The sequence below is a fragment of the Mobula birostris genome, chromosome 10, assembly GCF_030028105.1.
Source record: "Mobula birostris isolate sMobBir1 chromosome 10, sMobBir1.hap1, whole genome shotgun sequence".
Classification (NCBI taxonomy): Eukaryota; Metazoa; Chordata; class Chondrichthyes; order Myliobatiformes; family Myliobatidae; genus Mobula; species Mobula birostris.
In genome coordinates, this window is record NC_092379.1 from 49,004,922 (window position 1) to 49,032,679 (window position 27,758).

Below are 27,758 nucleotides of genomic sequence, written 5' to 3' on the forward strand. Positions count from 1 at the left end.
GTGCCGATCACAGCTCCTGAATCCCGGCGAGAGCAACACGACGCCGTTCCCCTGCCCCCACCGCCCCAGCTGAATAGAACCTCAGCTCATCCCTGGTCTGGTCACTCACGTTTCTCTTTCTTTTTATCCTTTCCCTCGTCCTTCCCATTGTCCTCCTGCAGACAGACAACAGCAGCGGTTAAAAAGGCCACTCAACCCCCCCCCCCACCCTGTATTAAAACAGTCTCTGAGGATTTATCCTGGGCCCAAGATATCGAGGCAATCACAAAGCAGGCTACACTTCACTAGGAGTTTGAGAGATTTGGCAAGTCACCAAAGGTTCAATAGATGTGCCGTGGAGAGCACGCCGACCAGCACAAAGGCTGAAACGCACGAGATCAAGGAGCTTGCAGAGGACTGTAAACTCAGCTCCATCGCGGGCACAAGCTCCTCACCATCGAGGGCATCTTCAAGAGCTGGTACCTCAAGGCAGTGGCATCCACCATCAAGAACCCTCACCACCCAGGACGTGCCCTCTTAGCTTCCATTAGAGGGGAGCGACAGGAGCCTGAAGCCTCAACGTTTTAAGAATGGCTTCTTCCCCTCGGCCCCTGAACACCACCTCACTATTCCTCTTTTCTCGTCGTACCTTACTGGAACGCTTTATGTCTTGATCTGTGCTGCTGCTGCCGTAAAACTTCAAATCTCACAACTTTAAATCAGGTAATAAACCCGAGTCCGATTCTGGTCCCAGGGAACAGGCAGAGGCAGGATCTTAGCTGATGGCTGACAACCTCCAGCTCAGTCGCTTGGCTGTACTGTATCCTGCCTGCGCTCGGGTGTCACCACCCTGCTGTCGGGAGCGTTTCTGACCTGCCAGAGAGTAGCCAGGACTCAAGGGCTCAAGTTACAGGGGCAGGTGGTCAGGCTAGAACCCTCCGAGTGCAGGGTACTGATGGATGGCCTTGTAGAGGTGAATAAGATCATAGCAGCGTAGGTGGAGTGAACGCACACTGTCACACTCAGTATCACCAGCATACATCCTGACTACTCTCCGGCAGAAGTACATCACAATAAAAATGTAATTATACTAAGAAAAATAGGTATTTTAAAAAGTTAAATTAAATAGGTAGTGCAAAAAGAGGGTAAAAAAAGTGAGGTAGTATTCATGGGCTCAATGTCGATTCAGAATCAGATGGCAAAAGGGAAGAAGCTGTTCCTGAATCATGTAAACACGAAGAATTCTGCAGATGCTGGAAATTCAAGCAACACACATCAAAGTTGCTGGTGAACGCAGCATTCCTGAATCATTGAGTTTGGCTCCTGTACCGCCTCCCTGATGGTAGCAATGAGAAGAGGGCATGTACTGGGCGATGGGGGTCCTTAATAATGGATGCCACCTTTTTGAGGCATTGCTCCTTGAAGATGTCCTGGATGCTGGGGAGGCTGGTGCCCACGACGGAGCAGATTGAGTTCACAACTTTCTGCAGCTTATTTCAATCCTGTGCAGTAGCCCCCTCTCCCCCCCTCCCACATACCAGGTGGTGATGAACTGGAGGGCTCAGGTTGAAGGTGGAGCGGGGGAACATTTAACAGGAAGTCGAGGGGCATTGTGTTTTTTTTTTAAAACACACAGAGGGTGGTCCCTATATGAAACGAGCTGCCAGGGTAAAGTGTTTGAGGCAAGCACAAGGTTTAACAGATAGTTGAACAGGTACATGGATAGGACAGGTCCAGAGGGAGATGGGCCAAATGCAGGCAGCTGGGCCTAGTTCAGAAAGGGGGCACAGACCTACGCACAGCGGGGTCGGGGGAAACAAGTCACGGGAGCTGATTAACCCACGGACCCTACACACCCATGAGCCACGGGAGGGAACTGGAGCCCCCAGGAAAAACCTGTGGGTCACAGGGGAATGTGCAGACTCCACCCACACAGACAGAGGTGGAGATTGACCCCGGATGGCTGGAGCTGAGGGACGGACTGGAATCTCAGACTTACTCCCTCCCAGGTGCCGTCACTCCCCTTCCCACAGTGTGGGAGGGAGCTTCCAGCCTGCCATTCACCTCCCCAGGCAACCAGTGAGCTGCCTCCATGAAAGGCCCAGGCCTTGTGGTGAAGGTGCTCCCTGATGCCATCAAGCAGCGATTTAAAACCAAGGCCAGCGAAGAAAAGGCCAATATAAGTTTCCTAGCTGGGACAAGTGAGAGTGATGTCATTCCTCCACTCCCTCCCCCCAGAGGCATTTTGGTGAGGGGGGGGCGGCAACCATCTTGGTGAGGGAGAGGGATGGCAGCCATCTTAGTGAGGAAGGAAACAAACCATTGAATGGCTTCTGCCCTTAGGTTAGCATTGATTACTCATCCTCTGCTGCTCCTAGAGGATATGGTGATGAAAGCATCCCTGCGGTCCTGTCAGATAGGGGATTTTTGGAATTCTGCCATGAAGGCATGCCCGGTGTCCCTCCACGGGGATACGGAGGAGGGGAACAATGTAGGCAGAGGTACAACTCTCCTGTCACGCCTGCTGTCCTTGCCTTTCCTAGCCTGAGAGGTCGAAGGCTCAAGATCTAGGAACCTCCTGCCGACTCGGCTGGGCACAAGAGAGGGAGGGGCAGTCGATGGAGGAACGACTGTGCGGCTAAGCACAACTCCAATGACATTATTTAAGTTTGCTGATGACACCTCTGTCGAAGGCCAAATCAGAGAGCTGGTGATGAATCAGCGTATAAGAGGGAGATTGAAAATCTGGCTAAGTGGTGCCATGACAACAATCTCTCACTCAATTCAGCAAGATTATAAACTTCAGGAGGAGGAAACCAGAGGTCCATGAGCCCGTCCTTATCAGAGTATCAGAGGTGGAGAGGGTTATCAATGTTATATTCCTCTGCGTTATCATTTTACAGGATTTGTCCTGGGCCCAGGTCGCAAGTGGAATTACAAAGAAAGCGTGGCAGCATCTCTACTTCCTCAGAAGTTTTGTGAAGATTCAGCATGGCGTCTAAAACTTTGGCAAACTTCTATAAACGTGCAGTGGAGAGTATATTAACTGGCTGCATCTCAGCCTGATTTGGAAGCACCAATGGCCTTAAATGAAAAATCCTATATGTAAAAAAAATAGTGGATACGTCCCAGTCCATCACGGGTAAAGCCCTCCCCAACATTCAGCACACCTACGCTAAGCGCTTTCACAGGAAAGCAGCATCCTTCATCAAGGACCAACCACGCCATGCTCTCTTCTCGCGGCTGCCATCAAGAAAGATGGTGGAGGAGTCTCAGGACCCACAAGCCCAGTCTCAGGAACAGTTATTACCCTTCAACCACCAGGCTCCTGAACCGGAGGGGATAACTTCACCCATCCCACCTCTGAACAGTTCCCACAACCTATGGACTCATCATCTCATGTTCTCAGTATTTATTATTATTTCTTTGTTTTTCTTTTGTATTTGCAGTTTGTTGTCTTTCACACGCCGGTTGTTTGTCCGTCCTGTTGGGTACAATCCTTCATTGATTCTATTGTGTTTCTTGGATGCCCACAAGAAAACAAACTCAGACTTGGATATGGTGACATGTATGGACTTTGAACTTTAAAATGGGACAGCCCAGTTCAGGACATGGGATAGATTTCCCTGCCCCCACCTCACCACCCCGTCCCCACCCCGAGCCGCTCACCTCCTCTTTCTTGGGTGGATCTGGGATTGGTATGTCCAGTTCGGCATGGATCAGCGACAAATTGGAGACATTGAAGATGTCAGCCTGCAGCAGATGCAATCAGGGCAGGTCAGAGCCGGACGCTGGCAACCTTCCCGCAACTCCCCGCCGCCCTGCCGCACCCTCCTTCCCTGTCCCCAAACCCACCTCCACCTACGACACCCTCCACCCTCCATCGTGGGCGTGCAGGACTTTCTACCCTGAGACAAGGAGGGCACGGGTGGGGGGCAGGTAAGGGGCTCGTTAGATGACAGGGCTGGGAGGAAAGCTTTCAAACGTTGGGTGAGAGAAATACAGACAGGGCAATCGAGGGGTGGTGGAGATAAAATAAACATTCCCACACAAGGAACATCAGCCGGGGCAGACTGGAGTTGGGAATTTATGACATAGTTATGTAAGACTTGGTGAGGCCACACTTGGGGTACTGCGTGTAGTCTTGGTCACCGTGTTGTAGGAAAAAAAATGTTATGAAACTTGAAGAGGGCAGAAAAGATTTAGCAGGATGTTGAGCAACACGGACAGGAAACTGAAGGAACTCAGCAAGTCTGGCAGCACCTATGAAGGGGAGTAAACAGTCGACATTTTGGGCCAAGACCCATTGCTGGGGCTGGTTCATTAGGAGCCTTTGGCAGGGCCGTTCACTCACCCCCCATAGTGACTGCCTGACTTTGTTCAGAGAGTAAGGGTTGTCACTGGGCACGAGAAGACCTCCGCAGATATATCGTCAAAAGCATCCTGACTAGCTGCACGACAGTCGGAAACGTACAAAGCTGCCGACAGTCGTGGATTCTGCTCGACACATCCCTACCATCGGAAATATCTACAAGAGGGACTGGCTCGGGGGTGATCATAGATACCCACTGCCTTCTCACGGCGACCACCAGAAACGTGAAGTCCTAAACCGCCAAGCTGAGGAACAGAAGCTTCTTGAACCCACAGGCACGGCCCCAGTACAGTAGTACCGGGACCACTTTGCACCTACACAGAACTTTGTATTTTATTTAATTGTGAGTGATTCATGTTTTTCTTATGAACATGGCTGTCGTAATTCTCTCGTGTTTATGTCCCGGCCGCCAGTAAGGTTTTCACTGTACCTGTACTTGTGCAGGTGACAATAAACCCAACTTTAACTTTGAGGTAGAGAGGGAAGGTAATCAGAAACTACACTCAGTGGCCACGCTATAGGTACGCCTGCTCGTTTATGCAAGTATCTAACCAGCCAATCATGTGGCAGCAACTCAGTGCATGAAAGCACGCAGACACGGTCAAGAGGTTCAGATTGTTGTTCAGACCAAACATCAGAATGGGGGAAGAAATGTGATCTAGGTGACTTAGACCATGGAGTGATTGTTGGCGCCAGACGGGGTGGTTTGAGTATCTCAGAAACCGCTGTTCTCCTGGGATTTTCACGCTCAACAGTGTCTACAGCAGGAGTTCCCAACCTGGGGCCCACAGACTCCTTGTTTAATGGTATTGGTTCATGGCATTTAAAAAAAAGATTGGGAATGCCCAGTCTAGAGTTTACAGAGAATGGTGTGAAAGACAAAAATCATCTGGTGAGCGGCAGTTCTTTGGGCTAAAATGCCTTGTTGTCAAGAGACCAAAGGAAAATGGCCAGGTTGGTTCAAGCTGACGGGAACTCGACAGTAACTCTAACAACACACATTACAACAGTGACATGCAGACGAGCGTCTCTGAACACACAACACATTGAACCTTGAAGTGGATGGGCTGCAGCAGCAGGAGACCATGATCATACAGTCCATTTGGTTCAAGTAGCAGCTAATAAAGTAGCCACGGAGTGAACCTCCCCCATGGTGGGGGCAACAAAACACAAGAGTATTGGTTTAAGGTGAAGAGCAGGAGTTTTAAAGAGGGCAGGTAAATTTTTGAAACACACAGAGGGGTTGAGTTCTGGGACGTGCTGCTGGAAGAGGTGGTGGAGTCTGAAACGACCCCTGTTTAAGAGGTATTGGGACGGGGGTTTAAAAAGACTTTGGGAAGGCAGCCACAATCCTAATGCGGGCAAATGGGATTTAGTGTCGGCGGGAGAAGGGTCAGCCCATGTCCATGCCCTACAACCCCACATGGTTAGAAACTTGCTCAGAGCTGGGTGAGGCTAATGTAGGCCCGGACTCAGCCAAGGGGGAGTCGTATCGCTGGGTCGGCCAACCACGATGGGAACTGAGCTCCGTGCTCACAACGCAGCCTGCTCTAGACCGGAGGAACCAAAGTGGGTCACCGCTTTGCGGAGAACCTGCATCCCACCCACGGGATTGACCCTGAGCTACTGGTGACCGGTCACCTTGTTTTTTTATTAGTTAGAGGGACGGCGTGGTAATAGGCCCGTTCCAGTCAAACAAGCCACGCATCTCCCCCAGTTACACCCAGGCGACCAATTCTCCATTCCACACCCACATCTGCCCTCTCTCCTGCACTGTTACAATGAGGTCCAGCGTGACCGCAGGGGACAGCACCTCATCTTCCCTCGGGATGAATTACAGCCTTCCAGGCTCAACATCAAATTAAGAGTCTGGGCCGAAAACGCCAACTGCTGCCTGACCTGCTGAGATCCCCCAACAGTCCGGATGTGTTGCTCCAGATCTCCAGAATATTGTGTTTATCAACGTCGAATTCTCCAGCTTCACATCACTCGCAGTTTCTTTCTCTGTGTCTGCATCAGAACTGCTGATTTCTGCTGTGAATCCCGTTCCATTCCTCTCCCCTCCATGCCTGCCCAGCATTCGTCTCCCCTTTGCTCGCCCATCTAGTGGAACTTTCCCCAAAGACAACCCCGACTTTACTTGATCACGGATAGCTCACTTCATCCTTCTCATCGTCCCCAACCTCCCAACAACATCAAACTAACTTTTGTGTTTTGCCCTCCTGAAGAAATGTGCCAGACATGAAATATTCATTCTTGCTTCGCCTCTAGACGCTGCCTGAACCACTGAATGATTCCAGCATTTCAGAAAGTCTGCAGATGCTGGAAATCCAAAATCCAAAATCCAAAGCAACGCACACAACATGCTGGAGGAAAGGAACTCAGCAGGTCAGGCAGCATCTGTGGAAATGAATAGGCAGTCGACGTTTCGGGCTGAGACCCTGTATCGGGACTGGGAAAGATCAAAGGCTGGAGAAGAAGGAATCTGAGAGCTGAGAAGTGTGGACCATAGCAGAAAGGAAAGGAGGGGGACCCAGATGAAATGACAGGCAGGTAACAGGAGGTTAAAAAGTCAGAGTGCGGAATAGAGGAAGGGGTGGGGGCGAATTTATTTTCACTGGAAGGAGAAATCGATATTCATGCCATCACTTTGCAGGCAAGGTGTCATTCCTCCACCCTGAGGGTGGCCTCATCTTTGCACAAGAGGCCACGGACTGACCTGTCAGAACGGGAATGGGAATCGGAATTAAAAGGTTTGGCCAGTGGGAAGTCCCACTTGAAGCAGAGGTGCCCAATGAAGCGGGCACAATGGGCCGCACCAAAGTTCCAGCATTTCCTGCTTTTCCAGTTAAGTTGAGGCTGTAAATCATATTTCACCCATTTAAAAGAAAAACAGAATTGCTTATTTACGGTAGAGACAAGGGGAGATTTTCTCTCTCACACATCTTCCTGAAAGGAAGCAGAGTTTGGGACTGATTCCGAGACCGAGAGAGGCAGATTCTCCATATTGGTGGGGTGAAACGTCGCTGGGGAGAGGGACGACTGACTGCGAGACTGGGCATCACACTCAGCTCGGCTGCCGTCAGGTAGAGCGAATGAGCAGGTGGGAGGGACCCAGTGGCCCCCTCCTGCTCCTACTCGGTGCGTCCCAGCCACCGGGCGCGGGCCGGGGCTTTCTGGGAGCCTGCCCCTCCTGTGCCAGACCCAGGGAAGGGACCTGGGATGTTGGGAGGCAGTGCAGTTACCCGGAGTAAGTTGTCCAGCTCCACTAGCTTGTTGGGTAGGTGGCTGGAGATGAGCAGGATGGCCTGTGGAGAGAGAAAAGGGGATTAACAGTATCAGTGCCAACCTCAATGCCCGGTCCATCACTAACCCAGCCAGAGAGCACAGGCGTTCACTGCTGAAAGCCATCCTTCGTTCATCCACAGGAACAGGGACACACACACACACGCACGCAGACGCACACACACACACACACATGCATGCACGCAGACGCTCGCACACACACACACACACACACGCACGCACGCAGACGCTCGCAAGAGAACCCCAGACCCTAGTGTAGAATTCCCTAAAGGCTAATTTGCAGATCGAGTTAGAGGTAAGGAAGGTAAATGCAATGATTCGACAGGACCAGGGTATAACGGGTGTGACGCCAAGGCTTTGTACGGCATTGGTCAGACTTGGTGTATGGTGAGCAGATTTGGGCCCCCTTTCTAAGAAAGTGTGTGACGGCATTGGAGGGGGTCCAGTGGTGGTTAAGAAGAATGATGCCACTGATGAAAGGGTTAACATGTGGAGCGTCTGAGGTCTGGTCCCGGTTCTCGCCGGAGTTTGGAAGAATGACGGGGAATCTCATTGAAACTTATCGAATGCTGAACGGCCTAGACAGAGTGAATGTGGAGAGGATGTTTCCAATACTGGGCGAGTCCAGGACCAGAGGGTGCAGTCTCAGAATACAGGGACGTCCCTTAAGAAACACAGGTGAGGAGGAAATTCTTGAGCCCAAGAGTGGTGAAAGTGTAGAATATTTTTGCCACAGACGGTTGTGGAGGCCAAGTCATTGTGTGCACATAAAGTGGAGGTTGACTGGATTTTGATTAGTCAGGGTGACAAAGGTTATGGGGAGGCAGGAGAATGGGGTTCAGAGGGAAATTAAATCGGTCATGATGAAACGACAGAGCAGACTCGATGGGTTGAAAGGCCCAACTCTGGTCCTGACACACTCAGACGTACGGGCACAACCAAACGCACCCACAAACACATTCCAACTGTGCCAAGCAATACGACATAAAACACAGACAAGGTCTCAACACATGCACACACAGATGCCCCGTGCACTTGTCTATAATTGTCTACATTTTGTGCTTTACAGTTATTTAATGGAGACTCTCAAGTACAATTTATGTAAACTGTACATCGTGTGTGTTGTCCCTACCTACCTGTCCACGATAGTGCTGTACCTGTGTGTGTTGTCCCTACCTACCTGTCCATGATAGTGCTGTACCTGTGTGTGTTGTCCCTATCTACCTACCTGTCCACGATAGTGCTGTACCTGTGTGTGTTGTCCCTACCTACCTGTCCATGATAGCGCTGTACCTGTGTGTGTTGTCCCTACCTACCTGTCCATGATAGCGCTCTACCTGTGTGTTGCCCCTATCTACCTGTCCACGATAGTGCTGTACCTGTGTGTGTTGTCCCTATCTACCTGTCCACGATAGTGCTGTACCTGTGTGTGTTGTCCCTATCTACCTATCCACAATAGTGCTGTACCTGTGTGTGTTGTCCCTATCTACCTACCTGTCCACGATAGTGCTCTACCTGTGTGTGTTGTCCCTATCTACCTACCTGTCCACGATAGTGCTGTACCTGTGTGTGTTGTCCCTATCTACCTACCTGTCCACGATACTGCTCTACCTGTGTGTTGTCCCTATCTACCTGTCCACGATAGTGCTCTACCTGTGTTGTCCCTATCTACCTACCTGTCCACGATAGCGCTCTACCTGTGTGTTGCCCCTATCCACCTACCTGTCCACGATAGTGCTGTACCTGTGTGTGTTGTCCCTATCTACCTGTCCACGATAGTGCTGTACCTGTGTGTGTTGTCCCTATCTACCTACCTGTCCATGATAGCGCTCTACCTGTGTGTTGCCCCTATCTACCTGTCCACGATAGTGCGGTACCTGTGTGTGTTGTCCCTATCTACCTGTCCACGATAGTGCTCTACCTGTGTCTGTTGCCCCTATCTACCTACCTGTCCACGATAGTGCTCTACCTGTGTGTTGCCCCTATCCACCTACCTGTCCACGATAGTGCTGTACCTGTGTGTGTTGTCCCTATCTACCTACCTGTCCATGATAGTGCTGTACCTGTGTGTGTTGTCCCTACCTACCTAACTGTCCACGATAGTGCTGTACCTATGTGTTGTCCCTACCTACCTGTCCACGATAGTGCTCTACCTGTGTGCGTTGTCCCTATCTACCTGTCCATGATAGTGCTGTACCTGTGTGTGTTGTCCCTATCTACCTACCTGCCCACGATAGTGCTCTACCTGTGTGTTGTCCCTACCTACCTGTCCACGATAGTGCTCTACCTGTGTGTGTTGTCTCTATCTACCTACCTGTCCACGATAGTGCTGTACCTGTGTGTGTTGTCCCTATTTACCTACCTGCCCACGATAGTGCTCTACCTGTGTGTGTTGTCCCTACCTACCTGTCCATGATAGCGCTGTACCTGTGTGTGTTGTCCCTATCCACCTACCTGTCCACGATGCTCCTTGCCTACACCTCACCGTCCCTGTGAACTGGACACTAACCCTCACCCACACACCGTGCACATGGCCACCCAGCATACAAAGAGCCACACAGAATGTCTGTGGGCACACACGTTACACAGATTCACAAATGCCGCGTGTACACACATATAAACACAACGTGTAGATGTACATGATTGAGTACACACACAGTGTTCAGACATGTATGGTTTCACAGACATGATTTCGTCAGTGCTATCTCTCACTCTCACACACACAGCACAGACACATATCTGAACATACAGAAACAAATTAGACCAAGAGGGAGTAATGGAGAATTCATTGTCCTCTCTCTCACGCACGCAGCCTCCCTCTCCCTCGCGCGCACGCCCAGTCTCTCTCTCTCCTGCAGTCTCCCCCCCCCCCCCCACGCTCACTCGCTCTCTCTCTCTCTCTCTCTCTCTCTCTCGTGCGGTCACACACTCAGTCTCTCTCACTCACTGACTCACAGTCTCTCTCTCATGCAGTCTCTCCCCTGCTCTCTCTCTCGTGCAGTCTCCCCCCCCACGCTCGCTCGTGCGCTCGCTCTCTCTCTCTCTCTCGTGCGGTCACACACTCAGTCTCTCTCTCTCACTGACTCACAGTCTCTCTCTCTCTCTCGTGCGGTCACACACTCAGTCTCTCTCACTCACTGACTCACAGTCTCTCTCCCATCGCTCTCTCTCTCTCTCTCTCGTGCAGTCTCCCCCCCCACGCTCGCTCGCTCTCTCTCTCTCTCTCTGTCTCTCTCTCGTGCGGTCACACACTCAGTCTCTCTCACTCACTGACTCACAGTCTCTCTCTCTCTCTCTCTTGTGCGGTCACACACTCAGTCTCTCTCACTCACTGACTCACATGTTTTACTTACATCATTGCAGATTTGCCCGCGGAAGCTCTCCACCTGAGGAAGATGAAATCAGAAGCGTTACAGCACCGTCATGCTCTGTGGGTCATGTACAAACACAGGCGAAGCCCCACGCAGTCCTTCCACAGAACACCACCTCAACTGTTAAAGTCACAGAGTCACACAGCGCAGAAACAGGCCATTCGGCCCACTGAGTTTGTGCTGGCCCTCGAGGACCCAGCTACACCGATCTCATTCCTAGCCCTCAGCTCCTGACAATTTGAGTGCTCGTCCACATGCTGTTGAGATGACGTGAGGGTCTCCACCTCCACTCCCCATCAGGGAGTGCCCACCTCTGAAAATGTTCCTCTCCAACCCTCTTCCCCCTTCACGCTGCCCTCTGCATTCAGAAGGGAGCTCTGCTCACCACCTCTCTGGGGTGGCGGCTATTGTCCATCTTGGGCTTACCTTCCTCCACCCACCCCACTGAACCACCAGGATGGTGAAAAGTCAGTCTCTAAGGACAGGGGGATATCTGGAGTTATGTACTGGCCCAGACTGAATAAGGATGGGGGATGTCTGGAGTTAGGCATCGGTCCAGACTGAGTAAGGACAGGAGAATGTCTGGAGATATGTATCAGCCCAGACTGAATAAGGACGGAAGATGTCTGGAGTTAGGCATCGGCCCAGACTGAGTAAGGACGGGGGATGTCCAAGAACTAGATGGGTTTTTAACAATCCAGGTCATTGGTGTATAGGGGCAAATGGAAAAGCCACACAGAGCTGGTGTTTGAAATAACGGGCCATTTATTAAAAGTGACTGCAATAGGAGGCCAGTCAAAGCCAGTGAATTTATTCATTTTTACACTCTCAGCTGGTGAGACTACACCGAAACTTCATTCACAGTGAAACTGCAGTTTGATAGCACAGAGCACCAACACCCCTCTGCCACTTACATCAACGGTGCCGAGGACTGATCATCACCAAAGCCTGTCCTGATCTGACCACAGACAGAACTGGACCAAGAAAGCTCACCAGAACAGGGGTCCACGGACCCCTCAGTTAACAGCAGGGGTCCATGGCATAAAAAGGGTTGGGAACCCCTGGTCAAAAGATTCAACATGACCCTGTTGGCTCCATCAATTTGTGTGTGTTTTTTTTAAATCGATTCACCACAGAAAGCATCTTGTGTGAACGTATCACAGCTCGGTTGGCAACTGCTCCGCCACGACAGCAGAGAGCCGTCACATCTCAGCACCTCAGAGGAACCAGCCTCGCCTCCTCCACGGGCTCGGAATACACGTTTCGCAGGCAGCTTGATCACAGGCCAGGCCCACCCCGGACATTCACGTTCCTCCCCTCTCCCATCGGGCAGAAGACAGGGTGCACCACCAGGCTCAGGGACAAGCCGTTGTAAAACTACTGAACGGACCTCTTGCATGACAAGGTGGACCCTCGATCCCTCACTCTTCCTGGTTGTGGCCCTCATGCCTTGCTGTCTGCCTGCACTGCACTCTCTCTGTAACTGTAACACTTTATCCTGCATTCTGATGTTGCTTTTCCCCGTACTGCCTCGGTGAAACCATCTGTAGGGGTGGTGTTTCACTGTACCTCAGTACACATGACAATGACAAACCCACTTATTGAGCCGTTTAGACTAGCCTTCTGCGGTCACTCAACCCCAGGCCCGGTCACTGACCTTGGAACCAGCTCTGACCCCACTCACCAGTGCTTAGTGTAAACATGGTCACATGACCCCGTCACCCGACCGACACCACAGGGCCGAATTATCGACGAGCAGGTGACATAGTCATGTGACAAGATTCATGCCCAGTACAGGTGCACATGGCCGCTGCACACAGGAGCAGAATCGGGCCATTGAGTCTGCCCCACCATTCAATCGTGGTCGGTTTCCTTTCCTCGACCCCGTTCCCCCCAGCCTTCTCCACTGTAACCCTTAACTCTGCTTGCCGATCAATCTCCGTGTCAACAAATTCCAGTGACTCACCACCCTACAGCTGAAGAAACCCCCCTCCCCATCTCTATTCCAAAGGGTCACCCCTTTATACTGCGGATGTGCCCCCAGACCCTCCTGCTGGTGGAAACGTCCACTCTATCTCGGGCTTTCAGTCTTGGTATGTTTCAATAGACCCCTCTTCCTCGTCATTCTGAGCTGCATCCAGTACAAAGCCAGAGGCATTAAACACCCTCATATCCCTGGGGTGCTTTGGGCAAGGTGGGTGCTACAGGGGAGACGCAGTGATGTTCCCCAGTGAGAGAGTCTCAGAAGAGGGTAGGGTCATTTAACACAGAGGAGTGCAGGAATTTCTCCCATGGATGGTGATGAATCTAAGGAGTCCTCTGTACCCGGGGGTGGGGGTGGAGGCCACATCATTCTAAAAGGACAAAGGTAGCACGTTTCAAAGATTTGGAAAGCTGGGGGCTGCTACAGAGGAGAGGATGAGGCCACTGTATTAACGACTGAGCAGGTTTCAGGAGCAGAGCTGCCTTCCTGCGTCCAAGACCGGTAAAACTATTGGGGCCAGGACACGAACATGCCCTGGCCACGTCCCAGGTGTGGTGGTGGGGGGGGGGAAACGGGCTCCGGATTTTGGGTACTGCCTGAGGGTCCACACTCTCTGGGTCTAGGGTGGTAGAGAAGAGGGACTGGATCTCTCCCACCCACCCCCGTGCATCTCCACACTCCCTGGGTCTGGGATGGTAGAGAAGAGGGACTGGTTCTCTCCCCCTGTGCATCTTCACACTCCCTGGGTCTGGGATGGCAGAGGAGAGGGACTGGATCTCTCCCCTGTGCATCTACACACTCCCTGGGTCTGGGATGGCAGAGGAGAGGGACTGGATCTCTCCCCTGTGCATCTCCACACTCCCTGAGTCTGGGATGGCAGAGGAGAGGGACTGGATCTCTCCCCCCACCCCCGTGCATCTCCACACTCCCTGGGTCTGGGATGGTAGAGAAGAGGGACTGGTTCTCTCCCCCTGTGCATCTTCACACTCCCTGGGTCTGGGATGGCAGAGGAGAGGGTCTGGGATGGCAGAGGAGAGGGACTGGATCTCTCCCCTGTGCACCTCCACACTCCCTGGGTCTGGGATGGCAGAGGAGAGGGACTGGATCTCTCCCCTGTGCACCTCCACACTCCCTGGGTCTGGGATGGCAGAGGAGAGGGACTGGTTCTCTCCACACTCCTCTTCAAAGGCAGAGATGGGAAGCAGAGCCCAAAGAGTGCTGGGGAGACGAGGCACAGGCCACTCCGGGCCACTGCTCCAGCAAGGTGTGGTGGGGGGGGGGGGGTGTGGCAGGGAAGGGGGCAATGTGTCTGCAGGCTCTCCCACAGGGTCGCCAGAGTCTCAGCCTCCCAGGTTGAGTTGAGAAAACGTGGGGCTGGTCCTGAGCCCAGATCCAGCTGGGTGTGGGCTGGGTTCCCAAGCCCCAGTGGGACTGGGGAAGGAGGAAGAGGGAGCCAATGTCCTCAGGCTGGGGCAGCCACAGTTTGGTTTTTGTTTCATGCAGAGAGCTTGGCTCGTTGCCAACCGAGGCCTACAGGCACCTAAACACAGATCAGGGTGATGGTCCTGCCTCACACACCCCACCCTTCGCACTCATGCCCATCGGACCGGGTGGTGGGAGGGAAAGTGAGAATTCCTGCCCACTCCCCACCAGGTGGGAGAGGCCCAGGAGTTCCTCCCCGCCTCCAGGAGAACACACAACACAATCCCCCACCCCCCACCCGGTTCCATAGGGCTCCTCTCAACTCCCAACCCCTTCCTCCATCTGAAATTCCCCTCACTCTCTGGACTCCTCCACCATGTGAACACACTCCACCCCCCCCCCCAAAACGAAACCAAGGGATTCTGCAAAAACCACGTATAAAATACTGGGGGAACTCAGCAGGTTGGGCAGCGTCTGTGGAGGGAAATAAACAGTCAACGTTTTGGGCCGTCTCCTGACGAGGGTCTAGGTCCGAAACGTCGACCTGCTGACCACCCCCCCCCCCCGAATTGTCCTATCAGCAATAGGCTGAATGGCCTTCCCCATCCCAGTGCAGTAGGTCCAAATGGGGTTATCATCCCACCTGCTTTTCTTTCCCCCTTTACCCTCTCTCAAGCCCTCATGTGTTTAATACCCATTTCCCTCGCACTCTTAACCCTCCTCGCTCTCCCTCAGCCTCCTCGCTCCCCCTCAGCCTCACCCTCCTCCCTCTCCCTCAGCCTCCCCCTAACCCTCCTCGCTCTCCCTCAGCCTCACCCTCCTCCCTCTCCCTCAGCCTCACCCTCCTCCCTCTCCCTCAGCCTCACCCTCCTCCCTCTCCCTCAGCCTCAGCCTCCTCGCTCTCCCTCAGCCTCACTCTAACCCTCCTCCCTCTCAGATCCCCCCATTACTCTCACCCTCTACCTACCCCACGGCGCTTCCTGCCCGTAACCCCATACCGTCCCCCGCGACTCTCCCAGCCCATCACCGTCCCGTCCCGCCCCGCCGCATACACTCGCCTTGGCTTGCACCGTCTGTTTGACCTCGAGCACCGCGGCCATGGTTCGATTCCCCCCGCGTCTGTCCGAACGCCCGCTGCGACTCCGACTCCGACTCCGAGCGCCTAGCCGACCGACTGCAGGAAAAAACCCCTTCCCGGCACAGAATCTCTTTCACTTTCCATCGCCGGGCCCCTCCTACCCTCGGAAGCCGCCGCTCGCTCGCTCGCTCGGTCCCAGCCTCGGTGCTGGGGAGCGTCCCTCAACCGCGCGGCTCGGTCGGCGTGAGGAGCCGGGGGCTGGCGGGAGCCCCCGGCCCCCGGCCCTCCACACCCCCGGCCCCCCGGCCCTCCACACCCCCGGCCCCGGCCCTCCACACCCCCGGCCCCCCGGCCCTCCACACCCCCGGCCCCGGCCCTCCACACCCCCGGCCCCCCGGCCCTCCACACCCCCGGCCCCCCGGCCCTCCACACCCCCGGCCCCCCGGCCCTCCGCAGCCCCCGGCCCCCGGCAGCCCCCCGGCCCCCCGCAGCCCCCGGCCCCCCGGCCCTCCGCAGCCCCCGGCCCCCCGCAGCCCCGGCCCCCGGCCCTCCACACCCCCGGCCCCCGGCACCCCGCAGCCCCCCGGCCCTCCACACCCCCGGCCCCCCGGCCCCCCGGCCCCCCGGCCCTCCACACCCCCGGCCCCCCGGCCCTCCACACCCCCGGCCCCCCGGCCCCCCGCAGCCCCCGGCCCTCCACACCCCCGGCCCCCCGGCCCTCCACACCCCCGCCCCCGGCCCCCCGCAGCCCCGGCCCTCCACACCCCCGGCCCCCCGGCCCTCCACACCCCCGGCCCCCCGGCCCTCCACACCCCCGGCCCCCCGGCCCCCCGCAGCCCCCGGCCCCCCGGCCCTCCACACCCCCCGCCCCCCGCAGCCCCCGCCCCCCGACCCGCTCCCCAAACACTGGGGGCAAAGCAGACCCTGCGGGCGCTAGAAACCTTCACACAGACAGAAAGCTGAAGGATGCCGGGCAGCATCTATGGATCCCCGGGTCTCCCTTCCCCTGGACGGAAAGCCCAGGCCCCTCTGGAGGGTCGGAGGGTGGGGGGAAGACACGTCGGGCCACCCAGGCAGACAAGCACGGGTCGCGGGTCGAACGTGTTCTGCACAGACACGGTTCCAGACCATGTGCCAGGAGATCTGAGGCGTGAGGTTCAGAATCACGATTATTATTTAATAAATGGCATGCAATTTTGTTGTTTTGTGGCAGCAAGACAAAAATACTATAACAGGCCCTTCGGCCCTTTAAAATACTATAAACAGTACAGTACGGGCCCTTCGACACTCCAAGAACAATCTAACCCTTCTCTCCCACATAGCCCTCCAGTCTTCCATCATCCATGTACCTCCCTAATCTCTTAAACATCCCTAATGTATCTGCCTGTACCACCACCCCTGGTGTACACATACACATCACTCTGCTTAATAAGAACACTTCTGACATCCCCCCGCCCCACCCACACACACACACACACACACACACACACTTTCCTCCCAACACCTTAAAGTTATGCCCGTTTCCATTCTGGGAAGAAACTCTGGCCGTCCACTCGATCCAAGCCTCCCATCATCTCGAACGCCGCACCTCTCACCCTCCTTTAGCTCCACAAGGAAAAGCTCCAGTTCACACGGCCCAGATGCAAGACATGCTCTCTAACCCTGGTATCTTCCTGGTGAATGCCCTCTGCTCTCTCCCTACAGCTTCCACATCCTCCCTACGACAAGGTGCCCAGAGCTCCAAGTGTGGTCTAAGGACATTACCTCATGACCTCTTGAGCTCATTCCCCTGACAAATTAAGGCCAAATCCTTCTCAACCTTCCTATCAACTCCCAGGGCAACTTTCAGGGACCCCAAAATCTCCCTGTTCCTCCACACCGCGAAGATTCCTGTTTCTCGGTCTTCCAAAGTGAATCACTTCACACTTCTCCTTTATCGAAAGCTGCCACTTCTCAGCCCAACCTCTGCATCCTATCAGTGCAACCTACAACATCCCTCTACGCTCCCCCCGTCTGCACCGAGCCACAATATTGATAAATAAATCACTCCGAAGGTCAGCGCCATAGAGTTGGTGGGCTCACGGACCGTTATGATGGCAGAGGGGAAGAGGCCACTCCTAAGACTTTGCAGTGTGGGTCACGAACCTCGATCCTGATGTTAGTGCTTATAATGTCCTGTCCCAGGTGGTGAGGGTCCTCAATGAGGGTGGGGAGGCTTGTGCCCACGATACAACTGGCTGAGTTGCCAACCCTCTGCAGCCTCTTTTGGATCCTGTGCATTGGGGCTCCCACACCAGTCTGTTGGAACGCTCACCACCGTACATCTGCAGGAGTCTGCTAGACCCAGGCTACACAGGAACAAAAGGAAACTTAGCTCCTCTTACGCCTGTGTGTTCTCACACCCACACTTCTTATTTTCTCTCCTCTCCTCCCTCACCTCCCTCTGGTTCCCCACCTTCTCCCCTTTGTTCAATGGTCCACAGTTGCCCACCGTCAGATACCTTTCTCATTGGCCCTTTTTCCTCATTCATACATCCCCTCTTCACAGACGTGTGGACCAACCGCTCTGAACAGGGAACTCTCACACAGCCTGAAAACTGCGCAGCATTTCAAATAAAGGAACATTTCAGCTGCATGACAAAGAAGGCCACGTGCGTGGGAGCATTTTAGTTACTGCGCAACCTCCCAGCTTCTCACATCATTCCCTACCTGCCCCCGTCTCAGCTGGACCCACAGCTTCCGCTCCTCCCCCTTCCCTTTCATTCTGGCTTCTGCCTCCCTTTGTTTCCAATCCCAGTGAAGGTCTTGGCCTGAAACAGCAACTGTTCATTTCCCTCCATAGATGCTGACATGCTTGAGTTCCTCCAGCACTTTGTGCTGGTGCTCAAGATCTCCAGCATCTGCTCTGCATCTCCACGCTGTCCCTGGGCAAGGGAGAAGTCCAGCTTCTTGTCATCTGCACTGGTGCAATGAAAACTTTACTCACACCATTTCCCTCTCACCCCATCTCCTTCTCCCTCTGGTGTTCCTCCATGGTCTTCTGTCCTCTCCTGTCAGATTCCCCCATCTCCAGCCCTTTATCTCTTTCACCAATCAACTTCCCAGCTCTTTACTGTGGTTCTTGATGAAGGGTCTCGGCCCAAAACGTCGACTCTACTCATTTCCATAGAGGCTGCCTGACCTGCTGAGTTCCTCCAGTCATTTTGTGTGTGGGGCTCAGACTTCCAGCATCTGCAGATTTCCCCTCGTTTGCAGCACCACAGAATGAACATTTTTAAATAATTATATTTGTGCTCTTTGTTATCAAGATCATGTATAATTCGTGAATACTGTAACTTCTTGTGAACGGTGCTGGGAGCAACCAAACGCTGGAGGAACTCAGCAGGCCGGGCAGCATCTATGGGAAAGGGTAAACAGTCGGCGTCTCAGGCCGAGACCCTCCAGCAGGGCTTTGCTGTGGAGCCGAGTGTTCATGGTGTTGCTGCTACTGATGGGGTTTGTGTGCAGGTTGGTTCAGGAACCGGATGGCTGACAGAACGAGGGAGAGGGGCTGAACGGCCTAGCTGCCCTCCGTTGGCGCGTTTTCATCTGGGTGCAAAACGGCAATTTAGAGACGGTCCCCAAGGCCGAGGCCGATTGCGGAAGTGGGAAGAATGTTTTTAAACTGCCCGAGTCTCTCGGGGTTCAGGGGTGAAAGGGGAGGGTGCAGGGGCTGAGCTTTGGGAGCAACCCCACCCACCCCTCCGCTCCTCATGGCTGCCCAACTATCTGTTCCTAAACAGAAATCCCCTTTCGGGTCGCAGGGCGTGGAGGCAAAGCTTCACCTTCCCGGACCGGGGGGGATTGCCGGCTGGGAACCGCTGCTAAACAGCCGAGGCTCCGACCCCTGTGTGTGTGTGTCGAGTCAGTCGCCCCTGATTCCATCCAGAATCCGATCGGCCCACGCACCGAAACTTGATCTTTTGTAGCCGTACCATACATAAGACATCAAGGAGAAATATATATATATCTAGTGCAGAAACAAGAGACCGAAATAGTGAAGTGGTGTTCAGAACTCTGATGGTGGAGGTGGAGAAGTTGAGTGTGTGCTTTCGGGCTCCTGTCCCCCCCTCTCTGGTGGTAGTGATGAGAAGAGGCCACGTCCCGGATGGTGGGAGGCCTTGAGGTCGTTAAAGGTCCTCACCGTCCTGGGTGGTGGGAGGCAGGGCTTCCCAAGCTGGGGGGGCTCCCAAAGATTTGGGAGCCCCTGGTGGGGAGGTTGGTGGCCACGATGCAGCAGCATGGGTCTGCAGCCCCTTTCGGTTCTTTGCATGGAAGCCTCCACACCAGACTGGTGTAACCAGTCAAGATGCTCTCCCCCATGTACATCTGTAGAAATTTGCCAGCGTTTCCCGCCGCTGCCTGTACATTCTCCCCATGACCGCGCAGGCTTCCTCCCGCAATCCAAACCTGCACCATTTGGTAGGCTGATTAGACATAGAAACATAGAAAACCTACAGCACAATACAGGCCCTTCGGCCCACAAAGCTCTGCCGAACATGTCTCTACCTTAGAAATTACTCGGTTTACCTATAGCCCTCTATTTTTCTAAGCTCCATGTACCTATCCAAAAGTCTCTTAAAAGACCCTATCATATCCGCCTCCACACCCAATGCCAGTAGCCCAGTCCACGCACTCACCACTCTCTGAGTAAAAAACTTATCCCTGACATTTCCTCTGTACCTACTCCCCAGCACCTTAAACCTGTGTCCTCTTGTGGCAACCATTTCAGACCTGGGAAAAAGGCTCTGACTACCCACACGATCAATGCCTCTCATCATCTTACACACCTCTATCACTTCACCTCTCATCCTCCGTCGCTCCAAGGAGAAAAGGCCGAGCTCACTTAACCCATTCTCATAAGTCCTGCTCCCCAATCCAGGCAACATCCAGGACATTGTAAATTGCCCTGTGATTCGGCCGGGATTAAATTCGGGGGCCTACCCCACACTGTATCTCAATAAATCAATGATCACATCTCCTCAGACTGCCGGTGTGTTTTTGTTGTAACTGCATCACCGTGTTGGGCCCAGAATAGTTCTCATTTGTTCCCATTTTATTCCCCCCCACCCCCAGGCTCCATTCTTCACCCACACACTGAGGTGGGGAGTAGGGCTGATTAGCTGAGCCAGGTTTATAGCCATGGGCATCATTCCGGTCAGATGAAAAACAGTATGAACACTGCACGGAATGTGGAAATGATTCCGCACGCTGCGAAAGGGCTGTGCAAGAGCGAGCCCTCACCGCAGGGGAAAAGATCCCCCGACCAGAGAGGTGGCTGGTTGTGGAAGAGGTGGTCTGCGGCATCCTACTGCTGAGGGAGGGTTTGGGTGGGGCAAATTGGTTCAAGAACCAGGTGGTTGCGGGCAAGTAGCTGTCCTTGAGCCTGGTGGTGGGGGACCTTCTGTACCCCCCGGCCAGCAGTGGCTGCGGGAAGACACCACGCCTCCGCACAACTTTGTGCGTGTACGGGCTCCCGATGGGGGAAGCTGTTCCTGTGGTGACAGGGCACGGGCGTAGAAGTTCCAGAGTACGTACCGCATTGAACAGCAACCGGGCTGGGAATTCAAGTCCACTCACTGGGTGCCCGCCAGCTCCAGAGGCCCAGGTGCTCGGGTTCAATGCTGACCGGCAGCTGATCAAAGGGGATCCGGGGATCCGGGGATCCACTTTAACCAGCAGCTGCGCTTCTGTGGATGAGGAATCTGCTGTGGTGTGTCAGCAAAACATGCAACCAGAACAGCCCATAAAGTTAGAGGTTAAAGGATGTTTAAATATTCTACAGGCTGATATTTATCTGTTTCTGCACATGCATAAACACCAGCATGTACTTACAATGTAAACAGGATTATAAAAAGCGTTTTAGACCAGAAGACATAACAGCAGAATTAGGCTGTTTGGCCCATCGAGTCTGCCCTGCCATTCCATCGTGGCCGATTTATTATCCCTCTCAACCCCGTTCTCCTGTCTTCTCCTCGTAACCTTTGACTCCCGGATTAATCAACAAAATACTCGCCTCCGTTTTAAATATCCCCCAGTGACTTAGCCTCCACGAATTCCAGAGATTCACCACCCTCCTGACGAAGGGTCTCGGCCCGAAACGTCGACTGTACCTCTTCCTAGAGATGCTGCCTGGCCTGCTGCGTTCACCAGCAACTTCCATGTGTGTTGCTTAAATTCCTGCTGATCTCTGTTAAAAAGGGATGATCTTCTACCCTGAGGCTCTGCTGTCTGGTGCTAGACTCCCCAACTGAAGGAAACATCCTCTCCGCCTAGGACTTCCAATATTCAGGTTTCATGCAACAAAAAAAAGTCAGAAGTGAAAGCACATTGAAAATAAATAACAAACAGATAAATATATAAAGACCCACTTATATTTACAATGTAAACAGTATAATAAACAGTGGTTTAAAGTGGCTACCATGCAGTGACAGAGAGGGGTTGCGGGGGGGGGTTAACTCGAATGGTTGATCAGACTAACTGCTTGGGGAGGAAACTTTTAAGATGGTGTGAAGGTTTTGATTTAATAGCTCTGGGTCTGTACCCTCTGGAATTTAGAAGGATGACAGGACATCTCATTGAAACCTTTTTAATGTTGAAAGACCTACAGAGTAGATGTGGAAAGGATGTTTCCCATGGTGGGGGATTCTAGGACAAGAGGACACAGCCTCATGATGGTGGGGGGGGGGGCGCCCTTTCAAAACAGAGATGCAGAGAAATTTCTTCAGCCAGAGGGTGGTGAATATATGGAATTTGTAGCCACATGCAGCTGTGCAGGCCAGGTCGCTGGGTGTATTTAAGGCAGAGATTGATCGGTTCTTGACTAGATTACGGGGAGTGGGGCTGAGGAGGTGGGGGAGAGAAAAAGGATCAGCCGTAATTGAATGGTGGAGCCAACTCGATGGGCCAAATTCTGCTCCTATATCATGGTCACAAAGCCTTCCAGCACGGAAACAGGGCCTTGGTCCCACAGTGCCCACGTTAACCGGCCTACACTGATGCCACTTTCCTGCATTAGGACCGTATACCCTGACAGGGTTCCTGCCTCTTGGTTGTATCTGATTCCACCACTTCCACTGGCACCGTGCCCCAGATACCAACCCTTCTCCGTGTATAACTAACTGGGGTGTTAAAATCATTTCTCCTCTCACCCTAAACTTAGTACTTGATATCTGCAAGTGGGGGAAAAGATTCTGGCCATCTCCTCCACCTAGGGATCTCATAGTTTTTATCAGATGGCCTCTGTGCCTTTGGTGGCTGGGAGAAACGAATCCAAGTTTGCCCAACCTCTATTTAAGAGCTATTCTTTCCACATCATGTTACTGAATGGTCCAGTTTTTTTTTTTGCAATATTTATTTCTTGTAATGTTATGGTAACTTTTATGTCTGCTCTGCTGCTGCAAAACAATGAATTTCACGACATAATAAAGCCAATTTTGATTCTAATTCCCCGTCTGAGACCAGACCGCATGTCGGAGGGACTCGCCCAATCTTCTATTGGTCCCTCTTTCCGCCAACCCACTTATCATTGGCTGCTCCCCGCACTCTCTAACCAATCGACAGCCGGTATTTGAGACCCCTTCCGCCAGCGTTTGCTCGTCGCAGCCGTCCTGACCAATGGGCGGCGGCAATCTTCCTCCGACGGGGTTAACGCGCCAGGCAGGATGATTGACGTACCTGCTGACCACTCAGCGGAGCCGCAATGCTGGGCGGGCGGTCGGATGTGGCCAATCGCTGGCGCCGTACTGCAGCAAGACAGGGATCAAAATGGCCGCTCTCTCCGCCGGTGGTTGCTAGGCGGCCATTTTGTGGAGCGGTGAAGTTCCAGATCGGTGGGACCGGGTACCGAAAGCCACCGGGAAATCCAGGAAAAAGCGGCTGAACCCTCCCGTGCGGACCCCAACTCAATTCGTTCCTGCCCCGCCCCCTCTCTCTCGCGATTGGCTGCTGCTGCGACTGCCCGACCAATCAAAGACCAGGCAACAAGAAACCCTTCGCAGTTCTGTCCAATCGCCGCCGGACTTCTGCCGTCAATCAATCCGCTCAGGCCAATCGGCCAAAGAAGGTACGTGTCGTAGGGAAAACAGCCAATTACTGCGCGGGTTGCCTTTGCAGAGGGCGGGATATATTGTGTGCGAGCCAATTAATGTTGACATCGGGGGGAGCTGTTCCAATGGGAGGGCAGAACGGTGCAGACTGATAGGGCGTGAAGCCAATCGCAGCTCAGAATGCCGCAGCTGCGGGCGTCCAGTGTAGGACTCTCGCGGGAGATCGGGAATTTGCAGTGGGGAGGGTCGTGGGTGATAATCTCGGGAATCCCACGGAACACGTCACGGAGGAGATGGGGTTCTCTAACGTGCTGTGGACGACCCCACGGGGTAGAGATCTCCAGGGCGCTTTGGGTGGGGGTCGCCATGGTGCAGAATGAGAATCGTCACACATGGCGCAATGTTGTTTTGTGCGATACGGAAAATAGACCGTAAATTGTAATGAGAAATAAAAGTAAGCAGGCCAAAGAGAAAGTAAAAACCAAGTCTTGACTAAGAGGGCTGGGCTAGGAGTGGTTGGACTGGAAGCTGATGCGTGAGTGTGTTTTGGAACCTGTCGAGGGAAAGAGAGTGGGGAAGGAACGGAATTGTTGGGAGGGGGTCGTGTGGGTCCGGTAATGGCGGACAAGATAAGAGGTGGGGTTGAGGGAAAGAAAGTGGAGAAGGAGAGGGATAGGGACTTGGGATCAGAGGTAGGCAGCTGGGGAGAGGTGGATTATTGTGAAGGGAGAAATAAAGGGAATGAGGAGGTAGTGAGGGGTCGGATGAATAAAAACCAAGACAAAGGGAATAAAAGAATAAGAAATGATAGTGGAGAAAGCTCTGAAAGTGAGGAAGATGAACAAGCTCAGAGAGGAGGTGTTGTCATAATTAGGTTTAATGAGAAGGCTCAGGGACATATGAAGAAAATTAACCCGTTTGTGCTAACAACAACTCTGACAAATAAGGTAGGGGAAATAGTATTTGCAAAAGTCCTTATTGATGGCAACTTATTGGTAAGATGTGCGAATGAGGAACAACTTGAGAAAGCACTCAAGCTAAAAGAGATAGGAAAATGCAAGGTGGAATACACTGGGAGGGTGGGAGCACAAAATAGTGGTTGTAAAGGTGTGATCATGGGGGTACCAATGAGTATAAATATGGAGGAGATAAAGAGGAATATCAAAGGAGGGAAAGTAATGAATGTTCAAAGACTGAAAACAACAAAGGAGGGAGTGAAAAAGGAAAGTGAATCAGTATGGATTGAATTTGAAGAAGAAAGTGCCAAGGAAGGTGTTCCTGGGTTTCATGAGTTACCCAGTAAGGGTGTATGTGCCAAAGCCACTGAGGTGCTATAATTGTCAAAGGTTTGGACACGTGGCTAAAAACTGTAAAAGGCAGAGGAGATGTGCTAGATGTGGGGGTGATCATGAATATGGAAAGTGCGGAACAGGAGTTCAACCAAAATGCTGCAATTGTGGAGGAGCTCATAATGTTGCATATAGTGGGTGTGCAGTTGTGAGACGGGAGACTAAAATTCAAGAAATAAGAGTGAAAAGAAAGATCACTTATGCAGAAGCTGTAAGAATGTCAAGAGAACAGAATAATGTTCCTAATGAACAGGGAGCAATAGGGATACGAGAGATGCAACAAAGAACAAATGGCAGGATTTATGTAGACAAAAAGGCTCTAGTAACATTCATTGCAGGAGTGATTAATAGTACGGCTGAGGTAAAGTCAAAAAGTGACAAAATTCAGCTGGTGGTAAAAGCAGCAGTAAACCATTTAGGGTTAGTAGGACTGACATGGGAGGAAGTGAGGGAGAACCTCACTAATCAGTCAAGCCAGGAAGTGTCATGTGTTGGTTAATACTAATTATGGTGATTCTTTTACAATGGAATGCAAGGAGCTTACTGGCCAATAGCCAGGAATTCAAGCACTTTATTAAAGAAATGGTTGTAAAACCGGATGTAGTGTGTATTCAGGAAACTTGGTTGAAACCAACTTTAGACTTTGTGGTATATGGATATACAATAATAAGGAAAGATAGAAATCTAGGGGGAGGAGGGGGTTGTGCTATGTTAATCAATCAAGGTATACCATATAGGGTACTGGAAAAAGGAGATGATCAGGAATACATAGTGGTGGAAGTGTGGGAGAGAGGGGAGGGAGTGGTTATAATTAACTACTACAATCCATGTAAAAGGTTGGATTTGGACAGCCTATTAAAGATACAAGGACAAAACAGACATAAAGTAGTGTGGTGTGCAGATTTCAATGCTCATAGGACAATATGGGGGGATCAGATTACAGATCCAAATGGAAAGGTAATTGAAGATTTGATGGAAGAAAGGGATTTGGTGTGTATGAATGATGGTAGAGGCACAAGGATAGATATAACAACAGGAACTGAGTCAGTGTTAGATATTACGTTAGTGTCTAATACCTTGGCTGGCATTAGTAACTGGGGAGTTTGGACTGCTTCAACAGTAGGCAGTGATCACTACCCAGTTTTGTGTTCAGTGGGTGAAAGAGTTGAAGTAAGACCAGGTGGCGGAACCCCAAAGTGGGTGTTTGAAAAGCTGATTGGGGTAAGTTCCAGAAGTTGAGTGAAGAAGGGTTGACAAAGATTGATATTTCTGGAAATGTAGATGAATTAAACAGTCAGGTGACTTCAGCAATTATCATGGCAGCAGAAGGATCTATACCTAGGAGTAAAAATAGGATGAATAGAAAACTGGTACCATGGTGGACAGAGGAATGTTGTCAGGCTGTAAAAAACAGAAATAGAGCATTCAGACTAGTTAAAAGAACCCATAATATGCAGCATTTGGTTCAATATAAGAAAGCACAGGCAGTGGTGAGGAGAACTATACGTCAAGCTAAAAGGGCAAGTTGGAGGAGCTTTTGTGACAAGATAGGAAGAACAACACCTGTGGGAGAGATATGGGGAATGATTAAGAGGATGGGAGGAGATAGAAGGGAATGGGAATATCCAGTAATGATATCTGAGGAGGAAACTGCAGTCTCCAGTAGGGATAAGGCTGAGGTCATGGCCAAGTCATTTGTACTGATACACAGTTCAGAAAATTTGTCTGAAGAAGGGAGAAGAAGAAGGGAAAGAATAATGAGCCAACACCCAGGTGTGTTAAGCAGGAGGGAAGGAACAGATGATATAATTGATGATCCATTTACATTAGCAGAAATGGTGAGAGCAATAAAGAGATCGAGACCAACCTCTCCAGGGAAAGATCTGATATGCTCTGTGATGCTAAAAAATCTAGGAGAAGGAGTGCTCTTGAAGTTGCTGCATTTTTATACCAGAGTGTGGGAGGAGGGCAGATTACCAAGTGCATGGAAAGAAGCAGTAGTAATTCCAATAAGGAAGCCTGGCAAGGATCTGTCAAAACCCACTAGCTACAGACTAGTTGCATTAACATCAAGTATATGTAAGATAATGGAAAGGATGATAACAGAAAGGTTGTTGTATGAGCTTGAGAAAAGGGGAATGCTGGCAAGTTATCAGAGTGGTTTTAGAAAGGGAAGGAATTCCATGGACTCAGTGATTATGTTAGAGACTGAAATAAGGAAGGCCCAGGCAAATAGAGAGTCAGTAGTGGCAGTGTTCTTTGACATTGAAAAAGCCTATGATATGATGTGGAAGGAAGGATTATTAATTAAACTGCGCAAGATGGGGGTTGGTGGGAGAGTTTTTAATTGGATTAAAGATTTTTTGTTTGGTAGAAAAAATTCAAGTTCGGATTGGATCAGAATTATCAAAACAGTACATAGTGGAAAATGGCACACCTCAAGGTAGTGTGATTAGCCCATTACTTTTCATGATTATGATCAATGATGTCTTCACAAAGGTACCAGTGGATATAGGTAGGTCACTGTTTGCGGATGATGGGGCCTTGTGGAAAAGAGGCAGGAACATGGACCATATAATCAGGAAATTACAAGAAGCAATTGATGAAGTGGTGGAGTGGGGTTATGATTGGGGATGTAGATTTTCAGTAGACAAAACTCAATCTGTATTTTTTACCAGGAAAAGGGTTGAGGTAGGGAAGAAGTTAAGGATGTATGGGGTTGAATTAGAAAGGGTTGCATCATTTAAATTTCTGGGAGTTATATTTGATTCACGATTAACATGGGCAGACCATATCAGGAAAGTTGAGGA

General features: G+C 52.0%; 1 protein-coding gene and 1 pseudogene across 4 annotated transcripts in view; one reads left to right on the forward strand and one right to left on the reverse strand.

Moving 5' to 3' along the window:
* The window catches only part of LOC140203671 (proteasome activator complex subunit 2-like), a 29,734-nt pseudogene extending 13,921 nt beyond the window's left edge, over nucleotides 1-15,813 (reverse strand).
* A 7,479-nt stretch (nucleotides 15,814-23,292) lies between these two features.
* The window catches only part of LOC140203987 (ER membrane protein complex subunit 9-like), a 45,485-nt gene continuing 41,019 nt past the window's right edge, over nucleotides 23,293-27,758 (forward strand). Inside the window, exon 1 of one of the 4 annotated variants that reach the window (XM_072270200.1) lies at nucleotides 23,293-23,616. Coding sequence is in view for 1 of the 4 variants with exons in the window: in XM_072270198.1 (XP_072126299.1) it covers nucleotides 25,898-25,905 (8 nt within the window). In the remaining 3 variants the exon portion in view is untranslated. The other 3 variants (XM_072270202.1, XM_072270201.1, XM_072270198.1) reach the window with 3 other exon arrangements.